The sequence below is a fragment of the Loxodonta africana genome, chromosome 18 (assembly GCF_030014295.1).
Source record: "Loxodonta africana isolate mLoxAfr1 chromosome 18, mLoxAfr1.hap2, whole genome shotgun sequence".
Taxonomy (NCBI): Eukaryota; Metazoa; Chordata; class Mammalia; order Proboscidea; family Elephantidae; genus Loxodonta; species Loxodonta africana.
Window position 1 is genome coordinate 26,537,721 of NC_087359.1, and position 14,594 is coordinate 26,552,314.

At 35.5% G+C, this 14,594-nt stretch overlaps 1 protein-coding gene across 8 annotated transcripts in view; it reads right to left on the reverse strand.

Moving 5' to 3' along the window:
* The window catches only part of HELZ (helicase with zinc finger), a 193,575-nt gene that overhangs the window by 94,650 nt on the left and 84,331 nt on the right, over positions 1–14,594 (reverse strand). For 7 of the 8 annotated variants that reach the window (XM_064270875.1, XM_064270876.1, XM_064270881.1 and 4 more), the window contains 2 exons: positions 10,725–10,904; positions 10,105–10,209 (listed from right to left, as the gene is read on the reverse strand). In XM_064270875.1, the coding sequence (XP_064126945.1) occupies positions 10,105–10,209; positions 10,725–10,904 (285 nt within the window). The remainder of the gene's footprint in view (positions 1–10,104; positions 10,210–10,724; positions 10,905–14,594) is intronic. The other variant, XM_064270877.1, reaches the window with a different exon arrangement.

The following is a 14,594-nucleotide window of genomic DNA, read 5'->3' on the forward strand; positions in this document are numbered from 1 at the left end:
ATCCAAAACCATATATTGTGGGAAGCGTTTTTTTAATAAGCCTTCACATGGAACAAGAGGATATTTTTTTATTTAGCTTCCAAAAGAGGTTACAACAAAATCCGGCACTCAATGACAGTACCTTCAGTCGGCCTAAGGAAACCCTGGTGGCATAGCGGTTAAAAGCAATGGCTGCTAACAAAAAGGTCGGCAGTTCAATTCCACCAGGCGCTCCTCGGAAACCCTAGGAGGCAGTTCTACTCTGTCCTATAGGGTCACTATGAGTTGGAATCGACTCGATGGCAATGGGTTTTTTTTTTTTTTTTAAGTCAGCCTACAGTTTCTTTAACAATTGTCTTTTCTCAATGAGCCACTATTTGTTACTAGGTCTTATCTTCTTACTCTTGTATTAGTGATTCTCAATCTTCCTGCCTCTGTACCCTTTACTAGAGCTACCTTAAATTATTTTTGGAAGCCAAGTAGAAATGCTCTTAAAGAAGTAATTGTTTTAACTCTCTGATACAATTATTAATTTAATGTTCATTTCTGTTTTCTTAGACATGTGAATTCCATCATAACAGTAAAATTATATCTTACAGATTTGTAACAGTAGTTAACTTTAAATGCTTATTACTTAAATAAGAAAAAAAAAACAAGTTTGATTTTGGTAATAGCTTTTAACTGAAAATGACATTAAAAAAAAAAAAAGTTTTCAAACCAAACTAAAACTGAGTTCATTTTTCCATCCAATTCAAGACCATGCTTAAAAGTGATATTTGATGTGGAGGAAAATTTACACAATGTAGATAACCTAAACTTGGCAGAATACTATGTACAATACCATGTACAAAAAATTTCTTCAAAAAGTAAGTACTGGCTCATAAAGATGCACAGAAATTAATCATGAAATAGATCCTACTGACTACTGATTATGGCCTATCTGCCTGTTGTCGTTAGGTGCCATCTAGTCAGTTCCAACTCATAATGACCCTATGCACAACAGAACGAAACACTGCCCGGTCCTGCGCCATCCTTACAATCATTGTTATGCTTGAGCTCATTGTTGCAGCCACTGTGTCAATCCACCTCATTGAGGGTCTTCCTCTTTTCTGCTGACCCTGTGCTTTGCCAAGCTTGATGTCCTTCTCCAGGGACTGATCCCTTCTGACAACATGTCCAAAGTATGTAAGACGCAGTCTCGCCATCCTTGCTTCTAAGGAGCATTCTGGTTGTACTTCTCTCAAGACAGACATGTTCGTTCTTTTGTCAGTCCACAGTATATTCAATATTCTTCGCCAACACCACAATTCAAAGGCATCAATTCTTCAGTCTTCCTTATTCATTGTCCAGCTTTCACATGTGTATGATGCGACTGAAAATACCACGGATTGGGTCAGGCATACCTTAGTCTTCAAGGTGGCATCTTTGCTTTTCAACACTTTAAAGAGGTCCTTTGTAGCAGCTTTACCCAATGCAATGTGTCACTTGATTTCTGGACTGCTGCTTCCATGGTTGTTGACTGTGGATCCAGGTAAAATGAAATCCTTGACAACTTCAATCTTTTCTCTGTTTATCATGATGTTGCTCATTGGTCTAGTTGTGAGGATTTTTGTTTTATGTTGACGTGTAGTCCCTACTGAAGGCTGTGGTCTTTGATCTTCATTAGTAAGTGCTTCAAGTCTTTTTCACTTTAAGCAAGCAAGGTCGTGTCATCTGCATAACGCAGGGTGTTAATGAGTCTTCCTCCAATCCTGATGCCTTTTTCGTCTTCATATAGTCCAGCTTCTCGGATTATTTGTTCGGCATACAGATTGAATAGATATGATGAAAGGATACAACCCTGACATGCACCTTTCCTGACTTTAAGCCAATCAGTACCCCCTTGTTCTGTCCGAACAACTGCCTCTTGATCTACGTAAAGGTTCCTCATGAGCACAATTAAGTGTTCTGGAATTCCCATTCTTCTCGACATTATCCATAATTTGTTATGATCCACACAGTCAAATGCCTTTGCATAGTCAATAAAACACAGGTAAACATCCTTCTGGTATTCTCTGCTTTCAGCCAGGATCCATCTGACATCAGTAATGATATCCCTGGTTCCATGTCCTCTTCTGAAACCAGCCTGAATTTCTGGCAGTTCCCTGTCGATATACTGCTGCAGCCATTTTTGAATAACCTTCAGCAAAATTTTGCTTGCGTATGATATTAATGATATTGTTCTATAATTTCCACATTCCGTTGGATCACCTTTCTTGGGAATAGGCATAAATATGGATCTCTTCCAGTCAGTTGGCCAAGAAGCTGTCTTCCATATTTCTTGGCATAGACAAGTTAGCACCTCCAGTGCTGCATCCGTTTGCTGAAACATCTCAATTGATATTCCATCAATTCCTGGAGCCTTGTTTTTTGCCAATGCCTTCAGAGCAGCTTGGACTTCTTCTTTCAGTACCATTGGTTCCTGATCATATGCTACCTCTTGAAATGGTTGAACATCGACTAATTCTTTTGGTATAATGAAGGAAGTAGGACCCGGCAGTCTACTTCTGAAGAGCATTAGCCAATGAAAACCTACCTGCCTAAGTACCCAATTTATTGGTAAGCAAATATTGAGAAAAACTACACATTTATGAGCCAGCATTTTCAAACTAGAATTCCAGCTCTACCCCACCCCCAGCTAAACTGCCCATCAAATCTGATGTGAGAATAAACAGATTTTCAGACACTCAAGAGCTCAAAAATATTACCTCAGATGCACCCTTTCTCAGAAAGTTTGGAAACACTAAATGGAAGATGTGCACCATCAAAACAAGATAGAAAATCAAGAAAGATGAAGAACTAAGATCAGGAGACAGGATCTAACACTGGAGAAAAGACAAAGAAATTCCCAAGATGATGGCAAAGAGAAGTCTCAGGACAAGAAAGAACAAAGAAAATGAAACGAGAAAAAAGAAAAAAAAAAGCCTAGTATTATTAATACCAAAAGGAAAAGCAAATGTACATGAAATAGCCGTATTATTTGTCAATAGAAAATAATTTATAATAGAAAGTTCACAGATATCCAAAAAATGATGAGACAGCACTTTATACGCATTATTTAGAAAAATGGACGTAAACATCACAAGAAACTGCTAAGAGAGTTGGAAGCGTTTGCTTTTGGCAATCATGGTTGGAGAGGAGTGAGGATGTGAGACGACACAGATTTTTTCTGCTATCCACCTTAAAGGACAATGTGACCTTTTACAAAACTGTGTGTGTGTGATTTTTAAATCAATATAAATACTAATTAAAAAGAATGCTAACTGAATCATTATGAATAAAAAAAAGGCCAATATTTGTACTTTTTAAGCCTGTCAGTAAACTTAGATATACAAATGTTTCTAATAGAGTAGAATTCTTTATTTTTTATCTACAACTCAAACCTAGTTTAAGCTACTCCCCTGCCTGGAAAGCTCTTCCTTCTTCCCATTGGTTTATCATTCTTCACAACCCAGGTGAGGCTCAAGCTCTTCTGCAAAGCTTACTCCAGGTCTACAGGCATTGGCATTCTCTTCCTGTCACTGAACGTCTAGTACACTCATAGTCATTGTCACAAGCTTTGCAGTTACCTTACCATAAACTTTCTGAATAGAATAACCAAGTCTATCACTCAACATTCGTTCAATGCCTACTGTGTCTTATACTTCCTTTATATTCATCCTCACATGTAGAAAAATAAGTGTTGGGCATAAAATAACACTTAATGAGTTCTCACTATTATTACTTTAATTACATTTCTAGTATTGGACACAAACTGTACAATCTATTTTTAGATTATTTCTAAAATTGAGTTCAAAATATTCTGTCTGATTCTCAAAACCATTTTCTAACAAAGATGCTCTCCTTTCCTAAAATCCAAGAAAATGCTTAACTATTACCATAAAATTTAACATTGCTATATTTTAAAACTCACATGCAATGACTGAACGGCTCCAGCTATCTGACAATATTGAATTCCTTTACATATATATTAAAATCCAAACTCAGTCATTCGTTTACAACCTATTAATTGGAATTACATAAGAGTAAGACAGTTGGACAAAAGTGGATCTCATGCTGCTTCACTATACTCTTAGGTAGTATGGCAGCTGCATCAAATAACATTAAAAATGGCATTTTTTATTTCACCAGGTTACACAGGGCAACACAGAACAATACAGAAAGCTAAAAGTCATTTTTTTTTTTTAAACAAAAGGTTTTTTATAGGGAGGAGATCTACTTCACTGTGTAAGCTTTTTTTAAAATAAATATTCCTCTTGTCTCTCTAGTTCTTTAGGCCTCTAACAGTATCATCCCTGTCCCATCTGCTCTCTGGCCCTTCCTAGTCTTAGGTCTATTACTTGGTTTCAGGAAGTCTTGGGGTATAGGGAAATAATTTCCCACAGTGCTGGCAAGTCCCTGTTCTTCCTAATTAATAAATGAAAAAACTTTAAATAAAAACTTCATCACCTCTCCAATAGCAACTGTACAGTCCCACATGTGCCCTTATCTGACCCTCCTCCTGAGCCTGTTAGAATTGAGAAACTGTTGCCTCGTACCTAAGGCTGATTCCTTCCCTGGGCTTCCTGCCTTCTCACGAACCTAGTATAATCCTTTTCCTCCTCTCTGAATTTAACCTCTCACTTTTAGATGGCTGCTTAAAATTACAATGCTTTGGGTTCTCTAATTTTAAAAGAACCTTCACTTAATTGCTCATATTCTTCTAATTACTGCTCAATATCTCCCCTCCCTTATGAGTTAGAATCAACTCAACAGCAACGGGTTTGGTTTTTCTTCACAACCAACCTCTCAGAAGTGTTATCCATACTGCCATTTCTGTTTCTTACTCTCCTACTCACTCCTCTAATCACTGAACATGGCTTACACTCCACCTAATCAAGGGTCTCCACCCTATCAATAACTTCCATACCACTAAATCATGTGGCCAATTTCCAGTCAAATTACTTATTAGCAGGATCCAGCTCTGTGGTTGCTCCCTCCCTGGCATTCTCTCTTCCTTCAGCTTCCATGACTCAATCCTTCCTGCCTTCCTGCTGCCTCTCTAGGTTTCAAACCAAAAACCAAACCCATTGCTATCAAGTCGATTCTAACTCAAAGCAACGCTACAGGACAGAGTAGAACTGCCCCATAGGGTTTCTAAGGCTGTAATCTTTACAGAAGCAAACTGCCACATCTTTCTCTCATGGAGCCGCCAGCAGGTTCAAACCACAGACTTTTCGGTTAGCAGCCAAGCAGTTTAACCGCTAGGGTCAGAGCTCAGTCTTCATCTCTTTCCTCGCATCAAGCTCTATGCTCTCCCCTGGCAATCTTATCTATGCCTGTGACTTCGATCACGATCAACGCACCCCAACGATTCACACATTTTTCTGTCCTTGGAGCTGCAGGATGCATACCCAACTATTTACTTGACATCTGTCTCCTCTAGGATGTTTCAAAGGCAGCTCAAATGTAACATGTACAAAAACTAATCTCATAATCTTAAAAAATCTGTTCTAACCCTCCATGAAACACTTAAAACAGGTTTTTAGTTTCTTTTTTAAACACAGCAAAAAACTAAATAAGGCATTGTTTAATAAGACTCTCTAAAGATATATAGTAGTAGGGGAAAGTATTGTATTTAAAAAACATTACCATGATCTAGAAAAGACTGTAAACTTGGTAAAAATAGCCAGAAACACTTTCAAAAGATGGAAAAATTTTAAACGAAATGTTTGTTTTTAATTTTAAAATGTTTAATCGGATCATCAAACTGAATTTACTTTTAAATACATGAAAGACCACATTTAAAAAATTATATGCCATGATTCCATTTCATATCAACTCTAAGTATGGGTACTTAAGGATATGAATGACTAGAAATTAAATGACAAGATGTTAGTGTACGGCTGGTGAAATTATAGCTGAATTTTATTTTCTTCTTTGTGCTTTTCTGAGGTTTCCATATTTCCTGCAAAGAACATTTCATTGTAAAACTTTGTGTTTTTACAAATTGTTCATCAAATTTAACTCCAAGCAACACTTCTTTCTGATAGGAAAATAATAATAATTGGTTTCTAACTATTGACTTTTTCACAATTATCTTGGAAAGTCACCTCAGGTTGAACCTAATAAAAATACAAAGTTTGATCACTGGGCCCATTTTCTTAAAGGTATAATATTCTAGTGCTGACTAAAAAAACATTTAAGTATAACGTTTAAATATTTTCTCTGTACTTTCAATTTTTGCAACATTTAAGGTAGACACTATCTATAAGAGGGTTATTTATAACACTTCCAAAAACATTTTTCAAAATCGGAGAATTGATAGTGACAAGTGATACTTTCAAGCTCATAGTATAAAACACGACACCAATTAAGTGATTTACATATTTTCTAGAAATAAACCAACTCATGTATCTAACATGAATTATAATGATCCTTAAAACGAGAGGTAGTCTGGTAATATGGAGTTTTAAGTCACTGAAATTTTATTCATGTATTAAATTCACATGCAATAAATAATCCCCTCAAATGCTATTACTTAAGATGCTACAGAATCAGAAAGATCTGAACTCAGAAGAAAAATCTGTTTCAAAAATCTGTATGAAACAATAAATGCCTTCAATTTTCCCAGAAACATCTCCAAAGTGCACCAAACACTCACATGAAGTACATGCAAGCTTTTCTCCATAGATGAACTCTATCTACTAAGTGATAACTTTGCCAGAACCAGATGTTGCGCTTCAGGACCTCACACAGATACAAAGAGTGTTTCCCCTCTATTTCTTTTAGAAATGTAATTCTAACAAAAAAGTGCAAACTACAACAGTTTCTAAAACCTCCATCTCCAGATATTTTAAGTTCCACTCCTGGCAACTAATATAATTTTATAAATATTAACCGTAAGTGTGTAAATTTAAGCATATATCTTTACTATTTACTGTATACAACTACAGGAGGGGTCAGTCTCTGGTGAAGGACATCATGCTTGCCAAAACACAGGGTCAGCAGAAAAAAGGAAGACCCTCAACAAGGTGGACTGACACAGTGGCTGCAACAATGGGCTCAAGCATAACAACGATTATAAGGATGGCACAGGACCGGGCAGCTTTTCATTTCGTTGTGCACAGGGTCACTGTGAGTCGGAGTCGACTCGACGGCACCTAACAACAACAACTACATTCACAACTATGAAGAAAGCAAACTCTTCATCAGCCTTACTCCCTAGAGACACCATATCTCTGTCTGAGAGACATCCTCCTCTCTGAATTTAACCTCTCACTTTTAGATGGCTGCTTAAAATTACAATGCTTTGGGTTCTCTAATTTTAAAAGAACCTTCACTTAATTGCTCATATTCTCTAATTTTAAAAGAACCTTCACTTAATTGCTCATGTCACATCTGGACACTTAGTGGCCTCTTGTGTTCTTTCCCCTGCATTCGGGGACAATTCAGATAAAGCTGATCTCCCCAGAGCATGCAGTGATTTTAATTTTCTCTCTTCCATCTCCCATACCTCTCACGTTTGTTGTCCATTGGCTTTTGTAATCACGTTGTACGTAATTGAGTTAAACAACAGCAATGTAACAATAAAAGATGATGCTAATAAATCCTAAAAATCCAGTACATTAATCCTCTAGGAAATAGATTTGCAAGTTAACACTATCATGAAAATGTTGTCGCTATTGTTAGGTGCCGCTGAGCGGCTTCCAACTCATAGTGACCTTATGTAAAACAGAATAAAATGCTGCCCGGTTTTGCCCCATCTTCACAATCATTGCTATGTTTAAGCCCACTGGTACAACTACTGTGTCAATCCATTTCCTTGGGGGTCTTCCTCTTTTCCGCTGATCCTCTGCTTTACCAAGCATGATGTCTTTCTCCAGGGACTGGTCCCTCCTGATAACATGTCCAAAGTAGTGAGATGAGGTCTTGCCATCCTCACTTCTGATGAACACTCTGGCTGTACTTCTTCCAAAACAGATTTGTTTGTTCTTTGGGTAATCCATGGCATATTCACTATTCTTCACCAACACCATAACTTAAAGGCATCAATTCTTCTCTGGTCTTCCTTATTCATTGTCCAGCTTTTGTGTGCATATGAGCCCACTGAAAACACCATGGCTTGGGTCACCTTAGTCCTCAAAGTGACATTTTTGCTTTTTAACACTTCAAAGAGGTCTCCTGCAGCATATCTGTCCACTGCAAAACAATGTTTGATTTCTTGACTTCTGCTTCTATGGGCGTTGATTGTGGATCCAAGTAAAATGAAATCCTTGACAACTTCAATCTTTTCTCCATTTATCATGATGTTGCTTATTGGTCCAGTTGTGAGAATTTTTGTTTTATGTTGAAGTGTAGCCAATACTGAAGTCTTTGATCTTCATCGATAAGATGAAAATGTAAGGCAGCATAAAGAATGTATTTGGGGAAGTCAGGCTTTTATTATTTTACTCCTTTTATTACAGAGTTGGAATCAACTTGACGGCAATGGGTTTTACAGGTTTTACTAAATGAAACAGCATGAAACTTGTATTTGAATATATTTTTCCATTTTGAACTGAGTCATTCTTGAGGCTTGCAGAGAGCTGAGATTTTCTGCTAAAGGGCAAGTTTCTGTATTTGGGTCACTACAACTACACATATACCATAGTGGGACATGACTTCTTATTCTACATGCTTACATGTACTATACACTGGGATTAGAACCTCCAAATTTTACATGGGAAAAGCTAAAATAACTGAGCCAAATGATGGATTTTAAGGTTTATCAGCAACAGCTCTGTTGCCCCAAATGTCAAATGACCTAGGCTAAGACAATCAAGACTGAGGGGCTTCCAATCCATTGTTTCCACACCAAATGCACCATGATAATTGAGATTTTCAGGTTTTCTATGTCACACACACGCATAACTTTCTCCCTCTCTCCCAACAAGAAAAACAAAACAATTTAACTCCATTAAAGTAACACTCATAGCAAAAATGTTACCTACCCAGTTTTCACTTATGAGCTAAAAAAGATTAGAATCTATTAATAAATTTATCCACTGATAAATACTACATTCTCATTGATAGTGATTGTGCCCTATGTGTTCTTTTCTTACAAATACAACTGGTCTATCTAATTATTTCTGCTTTTATTTACCTTCTAGAATGAAACCAAAGTATATCAGAAAAACCTGTGTTAACAGGCCATAACACTTTTTTTCTCTTTTATTCTTTTTATGTGACTCTAAAATCATTCAAATGGCTTTGACTATGGTTTATTAAAGAACTAAATAGTATATCTTATTTTTCCATACCTGGGCTAAACTAGAAATAAAAAGTTAGTGAATTATAATTCAAAGGTGTGGTTAGAAGTTAATTTGTAAATAATTGTATTCAAACAACATAGGGCATGACATTATTAGTTTGTAAAATGGCAAAACCAAACATTAATTCTTATAACAATGAAAGCAAATGGTATAATAACCGTTTAATGATTCTTTATTGTTTTCTGAAGAAAAGGACTTTTATTCCTCCAAAACCCGGTATTTAAGTACGTTTCACTCAGAAAACCTTTCTATATCAACCTAAAATTTTCTTTGACACTTTGTCTCCTAAATGGTAGCAAAAAGCTAACTATTAGTCACTACCATTTGTTGCAGAAAACACTTCAACATTTTATGCTTCTCTAATGTATAGCTTCTATGAAATTAAATGCATGCTCACAAAATTTTACTTCCATAAATAACTGTCACTGCATGATCACTCTGCCACACTAAATGTGCTATATTTTTAATTATATTAAATTTGATTTTAATATTTATATTATTTACCACAGTACCTTTTAGAAATACATATCAAAATCCGATCAGATTGTAACAACATTTTTTACATACAAAACTTAAAAAAGGATGTCTTTCTCTTTAATGTTTAAAAAATGGTTGGTCAAAGGTTTTTTTTTTTTTTCCTTAATTTAAATGGTTTCTTCAATAGGCATAACCTTCATATGTCAATGTAAAATTTAAGAATTTGGTATTCCCAAAGTTACTAAAATCTTTACAGACACCTTTTCTTAAGAATAATAAAGTATGATATAAATACATAATAAGCCTTAAAAAATACCTGAGAGGTCTTGCCTGGGGATTGCCTGCTTCTACATATGGATGTAAATAATCCTTTATGTAGAGGTCAGCAGCACTATTAGAATGGGTGCAAATGAGAATCCTGCTGAAATAAATGGTGCAAATAAAAAGAATGATAAAACACAAAACTATTCAAGCAGTATAATACCAAAAAAAAAAGCAGCGGCCATCTTAATACTATACATTTCCCTCAGCCAACTCAACAGTCTCTAACATATGATATGTTTAAAAAACTACTAACTCTTTAAACTATAAAGGAAGTAAATTCCCCAAAATTACTTTTAATTCTACTATACAAAATTTTTCTTTAAAAAAACACCCAACTCTGTTAGCTCTAACATATATCCCAATTCCTTAACCAACTTGGAGTTTTAATGGTTATTTAAATACTGTCTTTCTTTACAACTGACAATTTTTTAAAACTATGTTTTAAAAGAATTCAAATTTTAGTGCTTTGGGTTTTCTGGTTTTGGTTCTTTTTTTTGCTTTAATTTTTAAGAGCTGGATGAAAACTGTCTTGCAAGCCCTAGTTTTGTACCTAAAACAAGAACAGAGGTAGTGCCCTGCTAATTAAACATGAACACATTACCACCATCTCACCTAGTCTCCTGTTGCTGGAGTATGTGCTTCACAGCCTGAGCTAGAGTGAACGTTTTGCCTGTCCCATAGGGTCCGATGATAAGAACAGGTGGCAGCTGTATAGAAAGTGGAGTTGTAATAGCCAGAACAGCCTCTTTTTGTTTTGCATTTAGTCGAGGATCCAACTGCTCATCCCACTGTCTGTAGAAAATTTTTAAAAATTAGGTTAAACAGTATATGACATACAGGTATCCTGAATTTCACTGAATAATTAGAACTACTGAAATAACACAGCCCTCTGTAAGGATTGATACTTATTTAAAATTTTTTTAGAAAATTAACCAACAGAGAATGTGTAGGGTATCTTACTATGTAGATCAAAACTAAAGTTATATCTTGTCCTATTCCAAATGCACAAAGACTTTGTTAAGTAAAAAAATCACGTCTAGCTTGGCTGCTTACAAGTCTATAAATAGTAATGGCAATGTCTCAAGAATTTAGAAAACTTTTTTGTTGGTAATAATGAAGTAGTAGTTTCTTTGCATATCAAATAAAATGCAAAAGAGAAGATAAATGAATTTCAAAATCTAATCCACTGAAAGATCTTAGTCAAATTTAAAAAAAGGAGAAAATAAAAAAATCTCTCTGTCCCTAGTCTAAGAGATATCGAACTTTTTTTTACCAAGAACTTAATTTAGAATATAGTTTTTAAAGAAGGTACCAAAAAAGCCATAGAATATGAGTTATTTCTTAGTATTTTCACACACACATATGTATACACAAATAACACTTTTTTTTGGTCAGGGTAGAGAACACCTGTCATAGTTGCACAAATGGCTGCTGTAACAAGATCTACGTTACTTGTGTTCCTACTATGACTTGGCTAAGTTTCGAAGACTTAAATGGACAGCAGATGCTGAAAGGGATCAAACCAAGTGGAGAATCAACAGCATCTTTCTCACAACTACAGTTAAAATAAAGAATATCACAATAACTATGGTAAAAATGATAGGGATGTGAACCAAAATAAGAAGGATGTATGAAGAGACTCCTTGAAAATTTGTGATCAAATTCCCTGCAAAATAAACCTGAAATAGATGGATGCAGCTTAGACAGGAAAATTCCCTCTCTGGGAGACTATACCCCACTTAAATTAGAAGCCAGTTACTTAGAGAAAATCTACTTAACATTTTCAATTAAAAAAAATACATATAACTAGGGATATTACGACAGATGTCAAACAAAATTCTCCTAAAAATATAAAATCTTAGACAACAAATGTTGACTATATAAACACTCCACTAATTTTTCTGAAATCTAAAAATTTTAAAGTCAGTTTAAAAAAAAAAAAAAGACCCTGAGCAGTGACAAAAGATTTCCTGGACGTGTTCACTAAAGCTCAAACATTTTACGCCACACAATCCCTCAGCTCTTATAGGCTTATTTACTCATAACTCTGCCACTAACTGGCAATATTCTCTTCTGTAAATGAGGAAATTGCTTTACATGATCTCCAAGTACACACCTAAGTCCAGATGTAATAATGTGGCACAGACTGTGGAATGGTTACCCCAAAATCACCCACAGCACCCTTTTCCTTTGTCTTCTTCTACTACAGAGACTGTTGTGGTGGTGGTGGTGGTCTGCCACTGAGTTAATGACTATAGAGACTTTTTTTTTTTTTTTTTCCTAGTGCCATAAGGATGCTAAAATACTCAATTTCCCAGCCTCCTCAGCTGGAGACTCAATTTTGGTCAATGAAATAGGCTTTCCTACCCAATAAAACAGAAACAAAGCCTCACCAAAAGAAAAAGCACTTCTTGCTCCTTCACCTTCCTCCTTCACCTGACTAGAATGAGCTTGTGGTAAACAATCCTGCAGCAGCCATCTTATCAACCATGAGGCAAACAGACATCAAGAAGAAAGCTGACATGTTCTAGATGGCAGAGAGGTAAGGGAGATCTTTTGGGCCTTGATGGCACTACTGAGCCCTGCACCAGCCTTAAATCTCTACTTGTTTAAGCCACAATTCGCTGAGTAAACTGTTCCTTCCATGCATATCTGACCACTAGGATACTATGATATCTAATCATAAAGGTTCTATACATGGACATAATGTTCCTTCCATCAGATGATTATTTTAAAGATCAAATGAGAAAATACACGTAAAACTCTTCAGGAAAGCATTTGAGCAATAAGTGCTCAATTAATATTGGCTTCTATTACTACAATATTTTCTGATGTTGCAGAAAATTGAAACTTGTGTACTTGGCTAGTAAAAAGTTAAAAGTTTATTTTAAAAAAAACCTCATCTTCAAAATTTGGGGTCTCAAAGAGGCAAGCAATGAGATGGATATTAGATTATATATAAAAAAATATATACACAAGCATAAATCTAAGAGATTAATGGCAGATTCACAGGTACAGTGCTAAAATATGTCAATGTTTATTTTATTTATATAGTTCACTTTGCTTATCAATTATTGTCAGTGTAAATAACTGCTCCAGAGCAGATCAGAAACTTTATTGATGTCAGTTGTCTCTGCAGTTTCTAGCCATGAATAAAAACATTTACAGAAAGTCAATGAGTAAAACATATTGTATTCACTTATTATACCACCTGCTTAATGAAGGAAAGGAGATTTATAGTATACATGCTGGTAAGAGTCATCTCTGATTTCCACACTTTAAAACAATATAAAATTAAGTCTCTTTAAGTTCATTCTGAATAAAATAATTTTCTCTCCTGAACCAAGTTAACTGAAAGTCTTTCCCCCTGCTGCCCGGCCTAATTCTTTGCTACAATTAATTTGTAGATTGCATGCTCAAGAACAATTTCTCAATTTCATTTATTTATCTGCATTCCACCTTGTTCCAGAAAAGATTTAAAATGGCTAATGGCTTCTCAGAATGCTCCGAAACCCAGATATCTTTTAATAATTATTTAAATTACAGTACCTCAGGGTTTTTTTTTACTGGGTTGAAAGCTTTCAGCTACTTGACATTTTTTACAGTGACTTTCACAGTTAATACTTGCAGTCAGCAGTAGTTCACTACATTAATTACTAAGAAAAAGAAAAAATTGCTGTCAAATCAATTAGCAGCCAAGATCTTAACTACTACACCACCAGGGCTCCATACTAATTATATACAATATAATTCTCAGAAGTGCACATATCAAGTAAACTCCTAAAATTTTACTGGTATGGCCTCACATGTGAAACCCAAATTTTCTTCTTTAAACTTGAAATTCTTATTAATAAATCTGTCAAATATTAATATGCACCAGGTCCTGCTGGAGATTCAAAAATATGTAAGACATGGTCTCTTCCTTTAAAAAGCTCAGAGTTCAGTGAGTATAGCAGAAATGTACGCAACTGACAAAAATCTTAGAGAAACTATGCTTAAAAGTTCGTAACTAGCGCATGGTAGGCTCAAGGAAGGGTGAGGTTCATCTACTTGAAGGTGAGAACGCTTGAGGTGAACTAAATCTTAAAGGACAGGTGGATCTTTAATAAATTAATATTGAGCGAAGGTTACTTCAGAGAGAGAAAACCACTTTAAGATATGGAGACAAAAAAAAAATGCATAGAGCAAATTAAACAAATTTCAGGATAATTTAATATGACTAGAGCATGTGGATTTAAGAGGAAGAAAGGGGGCACCAAATAGAAAACAATGAAGGAAATCTGAAAAGACATTGTTAGAAAGCAGTATCAATGTGGTCATGTATCAGAGCTTTTTATTAGGCTGTCCAGACTTGATCCACATATCCAGGAGAAGCCCTCAGAGATTTGTCAACAGGGAAATGACATGATTATTTTATAAAAGTAACTCAAGAAGAACACGTGGTTTGGATCAGAGAAGAGCGACACAGGAAAATGGAAGACC